The sequence below is a fragment of the Bombina bombina genome, chromosome 8 (assembly GCF_027579735.1).
Source record: "Bombina bombina isolate aBomBom1 chromosome 8, aBomBom1.pri, whole genome shotgun sequence".
NCBI lineage: Eukaryota > Metazoa > Chordata > Amphibia > Anura > Bombinatoridae > Bombina > Bombina bombina.
Window position 1 is genome coordinate 188958386 of NC_069506.1, and position 20523 is coordinate 188978908.

Below are 20523 nucleotides of genomic sequence, written 5' to 3' on the forward strand. Positions count from 1 at the left end.
CATAGTAACGCTTTGTTGCTACTTTATTACTATGATTATAAGATGGATTGTTTTTCTGCACGACAGAAATAGGTCGTACTTTTACAATTTAAGGTGACAGTGTAAAGAGAAAAAAAATGTACCTTTTATTAAGGGTCTTATGGCTGTTTGTTTCTTCATCCATTATGATGTAGGATGATATAACAGCTCGCTATAATATGTTTAAGATTTAAAGGACAAGTACCTTTTTTTTCTGCGTTCAGTTTGCAACTGTTTTTCAACTGTTTTTGTTAATTCTCCCTTTGCGATGTGAATAACACAAGCAGAGACAGCATGAGCAGCGCCTTGCAACCCTTACAGGTGATTTGCCGCGCTTTAAAAGTACCAAATACATACATACATATGTATTTCATTAAAGAAACCGTATCGCTTCCTATGGGAAGATGTAGTTCCTTTTGAACTCTTATTGAAATAAATCTAGTTTTTTTCTGTTCTGTGAGTGCCCTTTTTACTGGCGCCTTGCCTAATTCCTAAGACTGGCAGGTACCCAAATTGGCATGTACACTTTTGCACGTGACTGTTATTTGCTTTTGTACAATAAGTAAATAGTCTGTTATAACAGTCAGGGTCATTTTTATTAGGACCCTATGGCTGTTCCTCGGTGTGCATTCCTCCTTTGTGACTTAGGATGGAACAGCAACACTCAACAATTACAACCCTTAACTTAGCTGTTTCAGTTATAAAGTTTGTTGATATTTCTTCGTAAATAGTTTCAGTTATAACAGTCAGGGTCATTTTTATTGGGACCCTACTGCTGTTCCTTGATGTGCATTCCTCCTTTATTTCTGACATTACAGGAGGAAAGGGTCTCCTCCTCCCTCAAGATGAGACATCTAAGCAAAGAGGACAGAGTAATTTTTGTTCCTTTTGAAATTTTCAAGGGAGTCCCATCTTCCTCTTCCATTAAACAGGAAGGGAATTATTCCCTACCCAAGTCCATAAGACCCAGCCAGTCTTGGAACTAAGGTGAACAACCCAAGAAGCCTGCTGCTGCTACTAAGACATCATTAAGGGGCAGGCTTCTCTCTTTGTCCAAGCTTGGATAAGTGGCGTTCAGGATACATGGACACTCGAAATCGTGTCTCAAGGGTATCAGTTGGAGTTCAAAGACTCCTTCCCCAGAGGAAGTTTTCTTCTTTCACGATTGTCAACCAGATAAGAGAGAGGCGTTATTACGTTGTGTATGAGTTCGCTCCTCCATGGGCGTAATTTGCCCCATTCCATTACAGGAACAGGGGCCAGGGTTTTATTCAAATCTCCTCCTTGTAGTTCCCAGATAAGAGGGAATGTTCCGACCCATTTTAGATCTCAAAAGTCTAAACTGGTGTCTCAGAGTTCCATCGTTCAAGATGGAGACTATTCGGACCATTCTTCCATTGATCCAGTAGGGTCAATATATGACTACTGTGGACTTAATGGATACATATTCCTATCCACAGAGATCATCACAAGTTCCTGAGGTTTGCCTTTCTGGAATTTGCACCTTAGCTGGATGATATTCTAATCCAGGCGTCGTCTTATCAGCTAACAATGTCGCGTACCGACATTGTCCTGTCCTTTCTAAGGACTCACTGGTGAAAGGTGAATCTAGAAAGGAGTTCACTAATTCCACAGACTAGGGTTCCTTTCCTGGGAACTCTAATCGACTCTCTGTCCATAAAATTTCTTTTTGACGGACGTCAGAAAGTTAAAGATTCTGAATCCTGCTTAGACAGTGGAATGGAGATTTTGCAGATTTGTCTCCTCAAATAGATCTTTGGCTTCCGCAAGCCCTCATGGGTGATAGGGAGCGCAGTCTGGAACTCCCTGTAGGCTCAGGGTGTGTGGACTCGGTCGGAGTCTCTACTTCCCATCCAATATTCTGGAGCTGAGAGCAATATTCAATGTGCTTCAGGATTGGTCTCAGTTGGCTTCGGACTAATTCCTCAGATTCCAGTCGGACAACATCATGACTTTGGCTTACGTCTATCATCCGGGAGGAACAAGGAGTCCTTTAACGATGACTGAAGTATTCAAGATAATTCAGTGGGCGGAAGCTCACTCTTATTCTCTGTCAGTGATCTACATCCCAGGAGTGGACAACTGGGAAGCAGATTTTTTGAGCAGACAGTTTCATCCGGGGGAATGGGAACTCCATCCGGAGGTCTTGCCGCCATTCTCAAATGGGGCAGGCTGGAGGGATCCTCAGGCCGAACTGATGCCTTGGCAGTGCCTTGGTCGTTCAACCTAGCTTAGGTGTTTCCACCGTTTGCTCTCCTTTCCCAAGTGTTTGCTCGGATCAAACAGGAGAGGGCTTCAGTGATTCTCATCGCTCCCGCGTGGCCTCGCAGGACTTGGTATGCCAATCTGGTGGACATGTTCACTCTGCCACCATGGAAACTTCCATTGAGGCAGGATATTCTCATTCAGGGACACTTCCATCATCCAAATCTAATTTCTAACTAACTGCTTGGAGATTGAACGCTTGATTTTATCTAAGCGAGGGTACTCTGATTCGGTCATTGATACTTTGATTCAGGCACGTAAGCCTGTTACTAGAAAAATTTACCATAAGATATGGCGTAAATATCTTTGGTGCGAATCCAAGGGCTACTCGTGGAGTAAGATTAGGATTACTAGGATTTTATCCTTTCTCCAAGAAGGATTAGAGAGAGGTTGTCAGAAAGTAACGTAAAGGGAGATTTCTGCTCTATTTTTATATATACAGCTCTGCTGTGGTGCTCTTTGCCGCCTCCTGCTAACCAGGAGGCGATATCCCATAAGTAAGGATGAAATCTGTAGACTCGTCATATCGTAAAAGAAATACATTTATCAGGTAAGCATAATTTTTTTTTTTTTTTTTTAAAGTAGTGCAAGATTGTGCTGCTTTGTCCTGGGGTGTAGCCGTAGTCCATATCAGTCTCTATAGTAGAGCTTTGGTGGCTTTAGCGCAATGGGAACTTGTGGGACATAATTCTTACTGCGCCTCCCATATTGTTGCTGCCCTAACCCTGAAAACCTGAGGAATATATATCCAGGAATTTCTTTTTCTTCACAGGTCCATTTGGGGGATAGGACCCCTCAAACCTGGTGAACTGCCTTTGCTGTCAGGCAGACATATGAGGTAAGCGCTTGATTTTTTTTTTTTCTGGGTCACTTAAGTTAAAGGAAAAGGAGCACTTTTATTATTCAATATATTACATAAGGGACTTATCGTTGAAGTGCAAACGTCGGCACTTTGGGACAAGTAAGAGAGAACCAGCGTGTACAGGCACTGGGCTGGGAGATAAGCTTTTGTATGGTGGTTCAGTACTATGGCGTTATTTTTAACACTGTATTACGCCTGGGAGAGTGTTATCTAGGTTAGCCACGCCCACGAAGGGCGGATCTTCCGTTTTTGCGCGCTTTTTTTTCAGTTCGTTTATCTTTATACAGTCTACACCTGGTACACACCGGATGGTTCCTCTGCCTAGAATCGCATGTTTTTCTGAACAAATAAAGAGCAGGCATTTCTAGGTCAGGAGGGTTGCTGCATCGTTTTCCCTATCGAGTCAACGGAGACGTTTGCCAGAAGGGAGTGAGAGAGAGGCTCCGGTCTTGCAGTGAGGTAGGCACCTCAGCAGAGCTGCTGAGGTGTAGGTGTGTCTTTTTTTTTTTTCCTTGTGTGGTTTTTAAACATTTTTTCCTCACACGCAGTAAGTTTCACTTTTAAATTTAAAGAGACAGTAACATTTTTTTTACATAATTTTTTTTGTGTCAAAATTAAAGTTTTTATTGCATATTATCTTTGTGATCAAGTATGGACATAGGAGCCTTGCAAAATGTTACTTGCTCCATGTGTTTGGATGGAAATGAGGAACCACCAATCCCTTTCTGTCCCTCATGTGTTGAGAGGGTTTTAAGTTATAGGGAAAAGATTTTTTTCTGAGCAAAACTTTTCAAAAGCGGATGCTTTCCAAGAGTCTGATGAGATTCAAGGTATGCCGCAGCTTTCTTCCCAAGCGTCCCAAACTTTAACGCCCGCTCAAGCAGTGTCCTGTACTTCTGATTTAGCGCCTCCTGGAGTTACCTTAAGACACAGCTGCTCTCATGTCTTCCACAATTTCTGATGCGTTGTCTGCTTTCCCAATGCTACAAGGCAAACGTAAGAGGAAAGCCAGACATGCAGCAAGTGAGGTTTCTAATGCAATGGTGGCAATCTCGGAAGTACCCTCCCAAGGACCTGAGGAAGAGGGTATTGAGGTTCCATCTGAAGGTGAAATTTCAGACTCAGAAAGTTCATTGCTTCTGACGGACTCGAAGGTTGTAACTTTTAGGTTTAAACTAGAACACCTCCGCCTGTTGCTCAGGGAGGTTTTGGTTACTTTAGACGACTGTGACTCCACGGTTGTGGTTGACCCTGCGAAATCTAGCAAACTAGACAGATATTTCGAAGTTACTTCTTACTCAGATGTATTTCCGGTTTCAAAGCGAGCTTCGAAGATCGTTGCTAAGGAGTGGGAGAGACCAGGCATTCCCTTTTCTCCCTCCCCTATGTTTAAGAAGATGTTTCCCATAACTGACAGTTCCTAAGGTGAAAGGAGCTGTTTCCACCTTATCCAAGAGAAATACTATTCCCATAGAGGATAGTTGTGCTTTCAAAGATCCTATGGACAAGAAGTTAGAGGGTTTGCTTAAAAATCTTTATGTTCACCAGGGTCTACTATTGCAGCCTGCTGCGTGCATTGCTACCGTCACTAGTGCGGCCGCATATTGGTTTGATGCTCTGAGTCTCTCAGGACTGAAACTTCCTTGGAGGAGATCCAAGACAGGATAAAGGCTCTGAAGCTAGCTAATGCTTTTATTACGGACGCTTCACTTCAAATGATTATACTGGGAGCTAAGAGCTCTGGTTTCTCTGTCCTCGCCCGCAGAGCCTTATGGTTAAAAACTTGGTCTGCGGACGTGTCGTCTAAGCTTTTAGCGGTTCCTTACAAGGGGAAGACCCTGTTTGGACCTGGCCTTTCAGAAATTATTTCTATCACGTGAGGTAAGGGTCATCTACTCCCTCAGGATAAGAGAAACAAACAAAAGGGACGAAAGGGTGATTTCCGTTCCTTTTTTAAATTTCAAAGGAAATTCTTCCTCTTCCTCCTCTAAGCAGGAACAATCTAAGCCTACTTGGAGAACCAACCAGTCTTGGAACAAGGGTAAACAATCCAGGAAGCCGGATATTGAATACAAAACAGCATGAAGGACATGCCCCCGATCCGGGACCAGATCTGGTAGGGGGCAGACTTTCCTTGGTTCAGGCTTGGGTTCCGGACGTTCAGAATCCCTGGGCGATAGAAATAGTCTCTCAGGGATACAAATTGGAGTTCAAAAGTTTTCCTCCCAGAGGCAGGTTTCTGCTTTCAAGATTATCTGCAGTCCAGAAAAAAGGAGAGGCGTTCTTACATTGTGTAAAAGACCTCTCCGCCTTGGGAGTGATTGTTCCCGTTCCATTCCAGGAACAGGGTCAGGGTTTTTATTCCAATCTGTCTGTGGTTCCCAAAAAAAAGGTAACCTTCAGACCAATTTTAGACCTAAAGAGTCTAAACAAATTTCTCAGGATTCCATCCTTCAAGATGGAAACTATTCGTTCCATTCTTCCCTTAATCCAGGAGAGTCAATTCATGACAGCTGTGGATTTAAAGGGCGCGTACCTACATGTCCCTATTAACAGGGACCATCACAAGTTCCTAAGGTTTGCCTTCCTAGACAAACACTTCAGTTCGTGGCTCTTCCTTTCGGCCTGGCCACGGCTCCCAGAATTTTCACTAAGGTTCTGGGGTCTCTGTTGGCGGTCCTTCGGTCAGGGGGCATTGAGGTGGCGTCTTATCTGGATGACATTCTAGTCCAGGCACCATCTTTTCAGCAAGCAAGATCCCACACCGACATAGTGTTATCTTTCCTGAGAGCTCACGGGTGGAAGGTAAATTTGGGAAAGAGTTCCTTCTATTTGTTGCGAATCCAAGGGCTACTCATGGAGTAGTAAGGATTCCTAGAATTTTGTCTTTTCTCCAAGAGGGTTTGGAGAAGGGTTGATCGACGAGCTCCCTGAAGGGTCAAATCTCGGCCTATTTAACATCTGGCGGATGTCCCAGATGTACAATCTTTTTGTCAGGCCTTGGTCAGGATCAGGCCTGTGTTCAAACCAGTTACTCCTCCATTGAGTCTTAATAGTCTTAATATCTAAGGAATGCATAGGCTCAAACAGAGCCCCTTGACTTTGAGAACTAAATTAAGTTATCTTGGAAAGTTTTATTTCTTGTTGCTATTTCTTCTGCTCGGAGAGTGTCAGAGCTCTCAGCATTGCAGTATGAATCTCCTTATCAGAAAGCTACGGCTACTTCTTTCTTTTTGGCTGAAGAGTATCATACGTTATGCATTTGAGACTGCTGGACAGCAGCCTCCCGAGAGTGTTACGGCTCATTCCTCGAGGGCTGTTTTCCTCATGAGCGTTCAGAAATGAAGCATCTGTGGAACAGATTTGCAAGGCTGCGACTTGGTCCTCTCTTCACACTTTTTCAAAGTTCTACTAATTTGACACTTGCCTCAGCTGAGGCCGCTTTTGGGAGAAAGGTTCTTCAAGCAGTGGTGCCTTCTGTTTTGGTTCCCTGTCTTGTCCCTCCCGTTTCAGCTGTGTACTGTAGCTTGGGTATTGAATCCCATTAGTAATTAAGAAGATCCGTGGACTCGTGTCTTAAAAAAAGAAAAGAAACGTCCTGCTCTGTTCTTTTAGACAGGTTGTGGGTTATTGTAAACTTCAGACACTTCTGCACCTTGGCTTTTCCTTTCTCTTCCTAACTTAAGTCGATTGACTGGAGTGGAAGGGAGGAACTTTTCAACAGCTCTGCTGTGGTGCTCTTTGTCCTCCTGCTGACCAGGAGGTGAATATCCCATTAGTAATTAAGATGATCCGTGGACACTCATCGTGTCAAAAAAGAAATACATTTATTAGGTAAGCAGCAATTTTCTTTTTCCTTTCCATTGTGGGAATGTAATGTAAATGATAGAAGACAGGATCTCAGTGGGACTCCTTTATCTTTATTGAATCAAGGGTTAATATCTCCTGAGGGGGGTTATTGAGCAGTGGGGGACTTTAATCATGTTTGTTATGTGATTCTGTCTGCTTATGTGTAAAGACGTTGGGGCTCATGGCTATTACGGAACGTACAACTTTTTTAGAGCTACGCCGTTCTTGTGGACTGCCATGCTTTTTCTTTGGCCTGCATGTCGCACTTCGTGACCGGGCGTGGTCACGTTTTCGTAAATTTCTGTATTCATGACCGAGTGTTGGTGGAGAGGGTCTGTTTTCTACTTGTCTGGGTCATAGGAGGTAGTGAGTGCCCCAGCTATTTGGGGTTTAAGGTGCCAGTTGTTTTTGTCCATAATTTAATCAGTCAAGCTATGGAGGATTCTGATTTTTCGGAGAAGGATTTCTCGGATTCCGATTCTGTTACTTGTGTAGATTGTAGGGAGGCCAGGGTAATCCAACCCAATAAATTATGTTCCATATGCCGTAATAGAGTGCTCTTTTCGCCCTCTGAGGAGAGGTTAGAGACAGCTGAGCTGTTCGCCTCTGAGGATTCTGTGTACCGTGAGGTGCGTTTCCTAGAATCTTCTGTTCCTACAAAGGCAGTTGTCCCGAATACCATTACCCCTTCTCTGGAAGGGGGTTTATTTCCACCAGAGGTTACTGCACAGTTTCGCATTGCCATATCTTTGGCGTTGGCGGACTTACATCTTCCTGATTGCAAGCGAAGAGTTCAACTCTGTCCTCTTAACCTGGGGGCGTCGGGTGCGAGTTCGGATCTTTCCTCTGGGGAAGCCCCTTCAGGGGTCAGGGCCTTCAGATGCCCTGCCTGAGGTGGATTTTGCGTTTAGATTCAGACTGGCGCACCTGCATGTACTACTGCGACATGTGTTGGCGGCATTGGAGGATACCAGTTCTGATTTGTCCATGGATCCTCAGTCTTCTGAATCAGGTGGTGAACAGCGCTAGACGAGTGGAGGGATGATATCCTATTGTTTTGTGTGTCTAATCCAAGTTCTGAGCTCTTGAGGAATAGGGGTATCTGACAGGCTGGTCCTGTTAGTGTTTCCATTCCTTTTTGGCATTCACCTGTGGGTGCTGCCTACTTTCTTTTGATCCGGTTAGCTTGTGGCTGTTGTAGATTTTTCCTTTTAGGAAAATTCTTTCTTCTCTGGAATTTTGATGCTAGCGATTTTAATCAGACATCCTGTATCCTTGATAACAGGCTGGTCCTGTTTGGGTACTAAGTTTGCTTACTTCTTAAGAGGTTGTTTTCTTGTTTCTAGGAGGCCCTTCTATCCTAAATATCAGGCTGGTCCTAGTTTATTTCACCTTGTTGGCGTCTGATGTTTGGTTGTACTTGATACTAAGTGTTTTGTCCCTGCATAGCTTGCATGGTTTGCTGGGATAACTAATTCTGCTATGGCAGTATATTTGTAGTTCCTGAGGTCCTATAGACAGGAGCTAGAGTCCTCTCTTCCTAGGGGTGGGTGGGGTGGGGGTTATCAGATGGCTGCATGGAGATCTCAAGTACCTGGTGTATGGGGGTGATTATTCTCCCCTATTGGTACTGGATATACTTTTCCGATTTTAAGATCTCCTTTGTCAGAGTTTCTCTCCTCTTTTGAAGATTGCTGTACCTTGCCTTTTGGATTAGGACTTTTCGGTCATCTGGTTGAGTAGACCCGGTTCTTAGGGACTGTAGTTTTTTTCTTGCAGTATCCTCCTTTTTGAGTCTATACTTGGGGATTGTTATGCAGTCTCTCTTGCCTGATAGTTTTAGGATACTTGTTCATTCATAAACTCTTGATTGAAGAAAACTATAACACCTCACTCTTCCTATCACTAACACAGGCAAAGAGAATGACTGGAGGGGAGGGAAGGGAGGATATATATATATATATATATATATATATATATATATATATATATATATATATATATATATATATATATATATATATATATATATATATATATATATATATATATATATATTGTGGTTGATCCAGACGGGATCTTTAGAGGCTGTCATATTCTTTCAGTCATGGAGTTCTGATCTCTTTTGGGCCCTTCCTTTTTGTCTTTGAACTTTGTGGGTGTTATCTTAGAAGCCCTTTGGGGCTGAGTAGACAGCCACTGGGATACATAATGAGAGATCAGAGTTCAAGACCCCTTGCGGGTATGGCAGTGATTGCATTACCTCTTGTGCAATTTCATTTCCAGAAAGGGGTAACTTTGTGGTTGTTACCACTCTTGGTTTTGGGGGTCTGGTTTTTTAACCTTAACCTTGTCTTTGACTTTATATTTTGGTTAATCTGTGTTCCAGATTTTAATAGTCTTGGATCTGTCCAGCGTCCAGTAGCAGACATGGTTTCCCGGTCCTGGGGAAATCTCCTTGTTCCTACTGGGACGGTTCTTTTTCTCTCTTCTAGAGATGGAGGAAGTTTATCTTGGGAATTTCTCTACTGGAGTATTCCTGGGTCTCTTTTCTATTAGGAAGTATCTGGTGTACTGCGCCTATCCTGTTGGCTCCTGAGGTAGTTTTCCTCATCTGACTCTAGGAGTTCAGTGGGTCGAGGGTTTCTGAGGGGAAATGAGGATAGGTATCCTGGATCCCGAGTTAGTCTCTGGGTATATCTGCCTCTTTCCTGCTTCTTTTTCATAAGAAATTATGGCTGGAGAGTAGTTAGTTATCTGATCTCCAGGCCTTGTCGATGCTGACATTTTTTAATCTCTCGTCTTTTTGGACATTGCCAATCGCTTCTGTAATAGGACTGTTCGATCTGAGTAGGGGTCAGGATTTCTGACTGCTCTGTTTGGGCATCGACCACATATCATGTCTGCTGAGTGATCCTTTCCTTAGGTTGGTCCGCCCTGCTTTCTTATTTTTTTTATTTTTTTTTTTTCTCCTGTTCCTTTCCAGGAATGTCCTGGTGCAAGTTTGCTAGCTACTTGGTTGGCTAGTTATTATGGTTTGACATTTAGTCTGACTGCCTATCCGATGGAAGCCTGCGGCTTCGTTTGTTGCGTAAACGGATGTTACTATCCTGTTCTGCTTCTGGGGTTTTTCTGAGCTACGGGTCAGTTTCTGTGCAAGATAGCCGTCTATGGTAAGGTAGTCTTGTTCTACCTTTTGTTCTTCTGGGACTTCGGTTCTGGTTAAGAGTTTACATTGGTTCCTTTTGGATCCAGGTAGGAGGTGGTCTGGAATTTTTATATTCTTTGCTATCCTCCGTCGGTAGAGTATTCTCTACGGGGCTTTGTCATCTTGCAGCCTGGTAACCTGCTCTTTTTCGAGTTATGCTAGGGGCTTCTCTGTTTCGTCCGTGAGTTTTCTGGAGGTTCTTTCGGACCTTCTTCTCTGATTCTTCCTTTAAGTTAGAGAAAATGTGGCGTGGGAGTTTTTGTTGTTTCCCTTGCCATTGATCATGGAGAGGGTTTAAATTTTGTCTGATTCTAGAAAGTGGGATTTTGTCTCCTGAGAGGCTTTTTTGCTCAGTGGAGTCTAGCATTTCTGAGTGATCTCTAACAGGGATCCTTATGGTTCTAATTGATGGGCAGTTACCTTGTCCTCTCTCCAAATTTTTGTTCCTCCTGCTTCTGTTGAAGTAAGTTTTTATCGGGAATCTGGGTTGTGACAGGCTGTGGTGCCATTAGAATGGGCCACCTTTTTGTTCCCACCCGTTTGCACTCAGTGTCCTTTATAAGCTTGGGTAGTGATTTCCCAAAAGTAATGAATGCAGGTGTGGGTTCTCCCCGTTTTAAGAAGAAAAACTTATATTATGCTTACCTGATTTTCTTTTCTTCTGTGTGTCCATTTTTTTTTTCTGTGGGCGGCCTTAAATTATTTTTATTCGTCGTTCTGGCACCTTTTTTCACCCTGATATTTCTCTTACTGTTCCTTGTTCCCTTGGCAAAATGACTGGGTTTGGGGTGGGGTATTCAAGCCTTTGGCTTGGGGTTACTTTAGCCCCTCCTACTGGTGGCCAGGTTCTGTATTTCCCAAAAGTAATGAATGCAGCTGTGGACTCTACGTACAGGAGACAAGAAATTTAGGTAAACATAATTTAATTTTTTTTATTTTTTAACCGCGGTAGTTCCATTTAAATTTGATATAGTGTAGACCCGCAAAGTTTTTTTTTGTTTGCTGGTTTCTGCACACACTACTGTAGTTTTCCCAGTGGTAAATTTCACCTGAAATGTTGACATTTTGAGATCGTAAATAGTCATTGCATTTTCTAGGGTGTTTATGTAAACAGGCACTTGGGTAGTTGAAGTACTAATGGTATACTTATGTGTATCGTGCTAAATGGCACCAGTATTTATAACAGTATTGAGCATAATCTTCCTTTGTTGAAACTCCACTCCTTCCCAAGATGTTTGGGAAACTTTTAAAAATTGTATGCTCTCTGAATCATCAGTCCCCCCCCCCCTTTCTAAATGGATGCTTTCATATAAGCAGATAGACCCTTGTCTCTATTAATCTATGTAGCTGTGATTTGTCCAAAACTACTTTGTGATCTGTCCCTAAGGATGAACTGTGCTTTACTTTAAACTGCTTTATTTTAACATTTTCTTAAGTTTTTAATTTAATGCAGAACTGTTTCATTTTTGTTATTTAAATTGCTCAGAATTTTTTTTTTTTTTGACTCACTCACTACTTTTTTTTACCAACTTAAAGGGATACTGAACCCATTTTTTTTCCGTTCATGATTCAGATAGAGCATGCAATTTAAGCAACTTTGTTATTTACTCCTGTTATTTTTTTGTTCTCTTGGTATCTTTATTTGAAAAGAAAGAATGTAAGCTTACGTGCCGGCCCATCTTTGGTTCAGTACCTTGGATGCTATAATTAACCACCAATCAGCAAGCGATACGCAGGAGCTGAAACAAAGATAGGTCGGCTCGTAAGCTTACATTTCTGTTTTTTCAAATAGATACCAAGAGAACGAAAAAAAATTAATAGGAGTAAATTAGAAAGTTGCTTAAAATTGCATGCTCTATCTGAATCATGAAAGAAAAAAATTGGGTTTAGTATCCCTTTAACCCCTTAATGACCACAGCACTTTTCCATTTTCTGTCCGTTTGGGACCAAGGCTATTTTTACATTTTTGCGGTGTTTGTGTTTAGCTGTAATTTTCTTCTTACTCATTTACTGTACCCACACATATTATATACCGTTTTTCTCGCCACTAAATGAACTTTCTAAAGATACCATTATTTTCATCATATCTTATAATTTACTATAAAAAAAAATATAAAATATGAGGAAAAATTGAAAAAAACACATTTTTTCTAACTTTGACCCCCAAAATCTGTTACATATCTACAACCACCAAAAAACACCCATGCTAAATAGTTTCAAAATTTTGTCCTGAGTTTAGAAATACCCAATGTTTACATGTTCTTTGCTTTTTTTGCAAGTTATAGGGCCATAAATACAAGTAGCACTTTGCTATTTCCAAACCACTTTTTTCCAAAATTAGCGCTAGTTACATTAGAACACTAATATCTTTCAGGAATCCCTGAATATCCCTTGACATGTATATATATTTTTTTTAGTAGACATCCCAAAGTATTGATCTAGGACAATTTTGGTATATTTCATACCACCATTTCACCGCCAAATGCGATCAAATACAAAAAATCGTTCACTTTTTCACAAATTTTTTCACAAACTTTTGGTTTCTCACTGAAATTATTTACAAACAACTTGTGCAATTATGGCATAAATGGTTGTAAATTCTTCTCTGGGATCCCCTTTGTTCAGAAATAGCAGACATATATGGCTTTGGCATTGCTTTTTGGTAATTAGAAGGCCGCTAAATGCCACTGCGCACCACAAGTGTATTATGCCCAGCAGTTAAGGGGTTAATTAGGGAGCTTTTAGGGAGCTTGTAGGGTTAATTTTAGCTTTAGTGTAGTATAGTAGACAACCCCAAGTATTGATCTAGGCACATTTTGGTATATTTCATGCCACCATTTCACCGCCAAATGCGATCAAATTGAAAAAAAAGTTAAATTTTTCACAATTTTAGGTTTCTCACTGAAATAATTTACAAACAGCTTGTGCAATTATGGCACAAATGGTTGTAAATGCTTGTCTGGGATCCCCTTTGTTCAGAAATAGCAGACATATATGACTTTGGCGTTGCTTTCTGGTAATTAGAAGGCCGCTAAATCCTGCTGCGCCTCACACGTGTATTATGGCTAGCAGTGAAGGGCTTAATTAGGGAGTTTGTAGGGAGCTTGCAGGGTTAATTTTAGCTTTAGTGTAGAGATCAGCCTCCCACCTGACACATCCCACCCCCTGATCCCTCCCAAACAGCTCCCTTCCCTCCCCCACCCCACAATTGTCCCCGCCATCTTAAGTACTGGCAGAAAGTCTGCCAGTACTAAAATAAAAGGGTTTTTTTTTAAAAAAAAAAAAATATTTTTTTAGCATATTTACATATGCTAGGGTGTAGGATCCCCCCCTTAGCCCCCAACCTCCCTGATCCCCCCCAAAACCACTCTCTGACCATCCCCTCTGCCTCATTGGGGGCCATCTTGGGTACTGGCAGCTGTCTGCCAGTACCCAGTTTGCAAAAAAAAGTGGTTTTTTTATATTTGGATTTTTTCTGTAGTGTAGCTTCCCCCCCACACAGACAAACACCCACCACCTTGCTGATCTTTATTTTTTTTTTATAAAAGGGCATTTACAAACTTTTTTTTAAGATATTTTCTGTAGTGTAGCGGTTCCCACCCGCTCCCTCCCCGTGCACGCGCCCGCCCCCGCCCTCCCGTGCACGCGCGCGCCCCCGCTCATCCCCGCCCACGATCCCGCCCCCCCTGCATATATCCAGGGCCATCGATGGCCGCCTCCCGGTCCGGCTCCCACCCACCAACGCAGGGAGCCACCGATCTCCGGTGCAGAGAGGGCCAGAGTGGCTCTCTCTGCACCGGATGGCTTAAAAAAGTTATTGCAGGATGCCTCCATATCGAGGCATCACTGCAATAACCGGAAAGCAGCTGGAAGCGAGCAGGATCGCTTCCAGCTGCTTTCCAAACCGAGGACGTGCAGGGTACGTTCTCAGGCATTAACTGCCTTTTTTTTGAGGACGTACCCTGCACGTCCTCGGTCGTTAAGGGGTTAAGTGTAGGTGGTTTACTTTGTCAGTTTTGTAGAGTAGGTTTGTCTTCATTTCATAATATAAAGAGTACAACAAAAAGGAACTGGTCTTTTAAATTGTAATTTTTTATTTTTTTTTGTCTATATAAACATTAAAGTACTTGATCCTAAAATTGATTTTTTACATCTTTTGCCAGGGATCGCGAGAGGGAACGAGAAAGACGTGATCGCAGCCGGGACAGAGACAAGGACCGTGAACGACGCAGGACTCGATCCAGGGAGCGTAGGAGGAGGACACACAGCCTTGAGAAAGAAGAAAGGAAGCGTAGCAGAGAGAGAAGCAGAGACAAAGACAAAGATAAAGATCGGGAGCGTAAACGCAGAAGTCGAAGCAGAGACCGCAAGCGTGACCGGGATCGTGATAGGGAAAAGAAAGATGAACGGGTTGAGGGGGAGATACCTGACACTGGTGAGGCAGCTGTTGATGAACTGTCCATAGGTGAAATTGGTTTAGATGGAATGGACATTAAGCCAGAGTCGGAGGAGAAGGGTAGAGATCGGGAAAGGGACAGAGAAAAGGACAGGGATAGAGACCGCGATAGGGACAGAAGGCGCAGTCACAGAGAGAGAGACAGAGATAAGGATAAGGATAAAGAGAGAGACCGAGACCGGAGGAGAGACCGAGACAGGGGGGATAGAGAGAGGGATCACAAAAGGGAAAGAGACAGAGGAGATAGAAATGATAAAAGAGAAGACAGGTTACCAGAAAACGTTATGATTCCGGAGTCAGTGGAGGAGCCCAATGAAGACATGTACTTAGACCAAGAGTCAATGCAGTCTGGAGATGGATATCTATCCACAGAAAATGGCTATATGGCAGAGCCTCCTATGGAGTGATCTTGTTAATGGTAAGGAAGTGTCCTTCCTGAAATGAACTTTTCTCTGCTAGACATTGTATGCAAGCTAAAGCCACTACCATTACAGGCTTCACTTTTATTCATGCATACAGTTGTATTTTTTTTTTTTTTTTTTTAACAGTGATTTGCAAAGCAACCAAATGAGCAGTAAAGCTCTTCAGTATGAAGTTCAAGCTACAATAACTTTTTTTTTTTATTTTGAGTTTACATTGAGAAATTGCCATCTTTGGACTTCTATATATCGTTAGGAGTTTTATTTTTATTTTTTTTTTTAATTGGCCGCACAGAATAAAAACATTTTAATGTTCATTACTTGTCCTTTCCTTTCTAAAATAGCCACTGACCTCCCCAAGGTGTATTTTCCATACCGCATTGAGTATGTTGTCAGTGTTAACATTAAAGGGGTATGAAACCCAAATTTTTTTGTTGTTGTCATGATTCAGATAGAGCATGCAATTTTAAACAACTTTCTAATTTACTACTATTAATGTTTATTTGTTCTTTTGGTACATGTTCAGGGACATGTGCTTATAAGCACTATGGGGTAGATTTATTAAAGCCTTTGGCAGGCTTTCACCTGCCTATAACTGCAGGTACTGTATTTATGAAGCAGTGGTCATCTCTTCGGTGGTGAATTTCATACTCCCTGGTCTCATCAGACCGGGGAGATTGACAGCTCCTGCCCGCGCGTGATTGGTTGTGCGCGGGCACAGGGCGGCATTGCGTTCTTGTGCAAAGCTGAATTCCGACAGCGGAAATTAGCCCGCCTTTGGTGTGTATGTATGCCCCTGTCCGCCGCAGCTTGATAAATCGAGCCCTATTTGGTGGTAGTTTTGCAAGCGCTAGATGGCAGCACTATTTCCTGATGTGCTCCAGATGTCTACCTAGGTTTCTCTTCAATTAAGAATATCATGGGAACATAATAAATTTGATAATAGAAGTAAATTGGATTTTTTTTTTAAATGGTAGGCTCTGAATCGGGCAAAAAAAAAATTTGGGTTTTGATATCGCTTTAAAAAGGTGATAAGGTAACAAAACTAACTCCACATGGATTTTACAGAATCAGACAGGTAGGTTGTAGAGTGCTAGTTTTACTAAATTACTTTGGAAAATGTGTATAGAATATTTGAATGGATGTTTAATAATCTTATCTTCTGTTTTGCAGAGGTATAATATGTTTAAATGTATGTTTCAGATCTTACCAAAATGCATAACTGTATGTTTCAGATCTTACCAAAATGCATAACTGTATGTGATACTTAAAGTAAGGTACCAGAGCTATTTAATCATGAGAATTTTATGATTTGGCAGGGCAAGCCTTATCCCGCACACTATTTAAAGTTGCTTTGTTTTTTTGTAACAAACTTTGTTCTATTTGAAATGTAAGCTTTAATGCTCCCAGCAAACTTGGTGATGCTGTTGACCCATGGCTTGTATTTTTAACTTATTTGAAACATCCTGTAACTTTTTTACATGCTAATTGATGGTCTTGAAATAAAATATCAATCTCAAAATGTTATCAAATATATTTCAAAAGGTTGAGTTACAAGTAAAATGAATTTACGGTGCGGGAATTGTTACTATATCCATCTAAAAAGGTAGACGGGGTTCTTGTTAACTTGTTGGGGCTTTTAGTAAGTTTTGAAATAAAGTTTTTCATTTTTATCTCGAAGTATTTGTCATTTATAATAGGTGTTGCATCTTTGTGTCTGATCCTTGGGGACGGTCATTCGTAAAATATAGAAACCACCACATTTTATTGGTTGCCTGATATTTTTGCATAGATGTGTAGCTTGAAAACTTAAAGGACCAGTCAGCACATTAGATTTGCATAATCAACAAATGCAAGATAACTAGACCATGCAATAGCACTTAGTCTGAACTTCAAATGAGTAGTAGATTTTTTTATAACAAATTTCAAAGTTATGTATATTTCCACTCCCCTTGTACCATGTGATAGCAATCAGCCAATCACAAATGCATATACGTATAGTCTGAATTCTTGCACATGCTCAGTAGGATCTGGTGATTCAAAAAGTGTAAATATAAAAGACTGCACTTTTTTTTTTAATGGAAGTAAATTGGAAAGTTGTTTAAATTTACATGCTGTATCTGAATTATGAAAATTTAATTTAACCTGAGTGTCCCTTTAAATGTAAAGATCAAGGACATTTGACTTATATGCCTGGGTTACTAAAAGCTTTTAAAAGCACCTAGCCTTTATATGTAAACCTAACTGTATTAAACTAAAATCAGACCATGCTAAGCTTGTTTGTCGTATCTTTGATCTTACATCATATTCAGGTTGTCTAAGATTTGTGTATGATACATACCATGTTGAGGTTATGGTTTTGGATTATCCAGTTGGCTGCCAGAGGGTTAACTGACAGCAAAGAGTCTAATATTATTGCTACTATAATATACATCTGTGTGAGAATTTGTGAAGATCAAAGTTTAACCCAATTATAAATTTCTCTTGCAAGGTGTATCCAGTCCACGGATTCATCCTTACTTGTGGGATATTCTCATTCCCTACAGAAAGTGGCAAAGAGAACACACAGCAGAGCTGTCCATATAGCTCCCCCTCTGGCTCCGCCCCCCCCCCCCCAGGTCATTCTCTTTGCCGCTCTAACAAGTAGCATCTCCACGGGAGGGTAAAGTGAATGTGGTGTTTGTAGTTTTTTAAATCTTCAATCAAAAGTTTATTTTTTAAATAGTGCCGGTTTGTACTATTTACTCTCTAGCAGAAAGTGATGAAGAATTCTGCTGAGAGGAAAATGATTTTAGCATGTTGTAACTAAAATCCACTGCTGTTCCCACGTAGGACTGAGGAGTACCAGAAAACTTCAGCTGGGGGGAACAGTTTGCAGGCTTAACTGCTATAAGGTATGTTCTAGCATTACTAAGTCTTGACTAGAAAAAGATGACTGAAGACTGACAAGAATCCCCATGTGGGGAAGGTAAGCCATATTCTGAGACTCAGTATAGAAAGAAGGCTTAATGACTGGTGGACCCTGTTTAAGGGCAATCGATTATTTTATAGTAAATATATGATCACTATACAAGTTAGTATCACCTTTGGAGTGTTATTTGGGGCTTTATTCCACATGGCAGAATTTTTGACACCTATTTAGGGTTTTGAAGGCCCCACAACTCCGGAGTGGAGAGGGAGGGGGCCTAAATTTCGCGCCCCAGTTGCGCACTTCATATTGCAAACGGCTTCATGCAGCTTCACGTGGAGGGTCCTAAAACTTCTTGAGGACTTCATAGAGTCTTATTTCTCATCAAACTAATCCCCAGGGGCAAGGTAGGGCCACAGCAGATTGCTGTGGCATGGTGCTGTAGTTTGCTAACCGGTTGTCAGCTTTAGGTTGCGGCATTAAGGGGTTAATTGGCTTGCAACTAATTTGCTGGGCAATAATTACAAAGCATTAAGATCGTGTGGTGAAAATTTCAGAAAGATTGGATCATTTTTGAACATTTAGTAAAAAAGTGTGCGCTTTTAATATTTAAAGGCACAGTACCGTTTTTTCTCAAATTGTTTTTCAGTTTTTGAGTGCTGTCTAAGTCTGTTTAACATGTCTGAGCCTACAGATAGACGTTGCTCTGTGTTTAGTAGCCATGGTGGAACCCCCTTTACATTTGTGTTTTAAGTGTGCTAATGTATCTATGCATTTTAAAGATAACGTTTCACTTAAAAATGTAGCCCAAGATGATTCTTTAACAGAAGGTAACGAGGATAGCCGTCCTTCCTCTCCCCATGTGTCGACACCATTTAGTAAAAACTAAGTTACTGAATATCCCTTTCAAGGGAAAGACCCTTTTCGGGCCATAGTTGAAAGATTATTTTGGATATCACTGGGGGAAAGGGCCATGCCCTCCCGCAAGATACGCCTTTTAAGGCTAAAAACAAGGCTAATTTTCATTCCTTTCGCAACTTCAGGAGCGGTCCTGCGTCAACCTCTGCAGCCGCAAAGCAGGAGGGTAGCACTTCACAGCCCAAGGCAACCTGGAAGCCTTTGCAGGGCTGGAACAAGGGTAAACAGGCCAAGAACCCTGCAGCTGCTACTAAGACAGCATGAAGGGGTAGCCCCTGATCCGGGACCGGATCTGGTAGGGGGCAGACTCTCTTTTCTCAGGCTTGGGTTAGAGATGTTCCTGATCCCTGGGCATTAGAGATAGTTGCTCAGGGATATCTTCTAGAATTCAAGGACTTTCCTCCAAGGGGAAGGTTCCACATTTCTCGTCTGTCTACAGACCAGACAAAGAAAGAGGCGTTCTTACGCTGTGTAGAAGATCAAATCAAGATGGGAGTGATATGTCCAGTTCCAATTACAGAACAAGGACTGGGTTTTTACTCAAACCTGTTTGTGGTTCCCAAAAAGGAAGGAACTTTCAGACCAATCCTGGATCTAAAAATCCTAAACAAATTCCTCAGAGTTCCATCCTTCAAGATGGAGACCATTTGGACAATCTTACCGATGATCCAGGAAGGTCAATATATGACTACCGTGGATCTAAAGGATGCGTATCTTCATATTCCTATACACAAAGATCACCATCAGTTCCTAAGGTTCGCTTTTCTGGGCAAGCATTACCAGTTTGTGGCCCTTCCCTTCGGGTTGGCCACCGCTCCAAGAATTTTCACAAAGGTGCTAGGATCCCTTCTAGCGGTACTAAGACCGCGGGGCATTGCAGTAGCACCCTATCTGGACGACATTTTAATTCAGGTGTCTTTTCCCAGAGCCAAGGCTCATACGGATATTGTTCTGGCCTTTCTAAGGTCTCACGGGTGGAAGGTGAACACCGAAAAAAGTTCTCTGTCCCCACTCACAAGGGTTCCCTTCCTGGGAACATTAATAGACTCGGTAGAAATGAAAATATTTCTGACGGAGGTCCGAAAGTTAAAGCTTCTAAACACTTGCCGAGCTCTTCATTCCATTCCTCGGCCATCTGTAGCTCAGTGCATGGAGGTAATCGGATTAATGGTAGCAGCAATGGACGTAGTCCCATTTGCTCGAATTCATCTCAGGCCACTGCAATTGTGCATGCTCAAACAGTGGAATGGGGATTATGCAGATTTGTCTCCTCAAATCCAATTGGACCAGAAAACCAGAGATTCTCTTCTCTGGTGGTTGTCTCAAAGAGTTCCTTAGCGATGAAGGAAGTAACCAAGATAATCAGGTGGGCAGAGGATCACTCTTGCCACCTATCTGCAATTCACATCCCAGGAGTAGACAACTGGGAAGCGGATTTCCTAAGTCGTCAAGACTTTTCACCCGGGGGAGTGGGAACTCCACCCGGAGGTATTTGCTCAGCTGACTCAGCTTTGGGGCATTCCAGAGTTGGATCTGATGGCGTCCCGTCAGAACACCAAACTTCCTTTTTTACGGATCCAGGTCCAGGGACCCCAAGGC

The 20523-nt window shown here is 42.0% G+C and overlaps 1 protein-coding gene across 1 annotated transcript in view; it reads left to right on the plus strand.

Moving 5' to 3' along the window:
- Nucleotides 1–16771, plus strand: part of SNRNP70 (small nuclear ribonucleoprotein U1 subunit 70) — a 46205-nt gene extending 29434 nt beyond the window's left edge. The window contains exon 10 of the mRNA XM_053690792.1: nucleotides 14387–16771. Within this exon, the coding sequence (XP_053546767.1) occupies nucleotides 14387–15086 (700 nt within the window). The 3' untranslated portion in view covers nucleotides 15087–16771. The remainder of the gene's footprint in view (nucleotides 1–14386) is intronic.
- Nucleotides 16772–20523: the final 3752 nt, after the last annotated feature.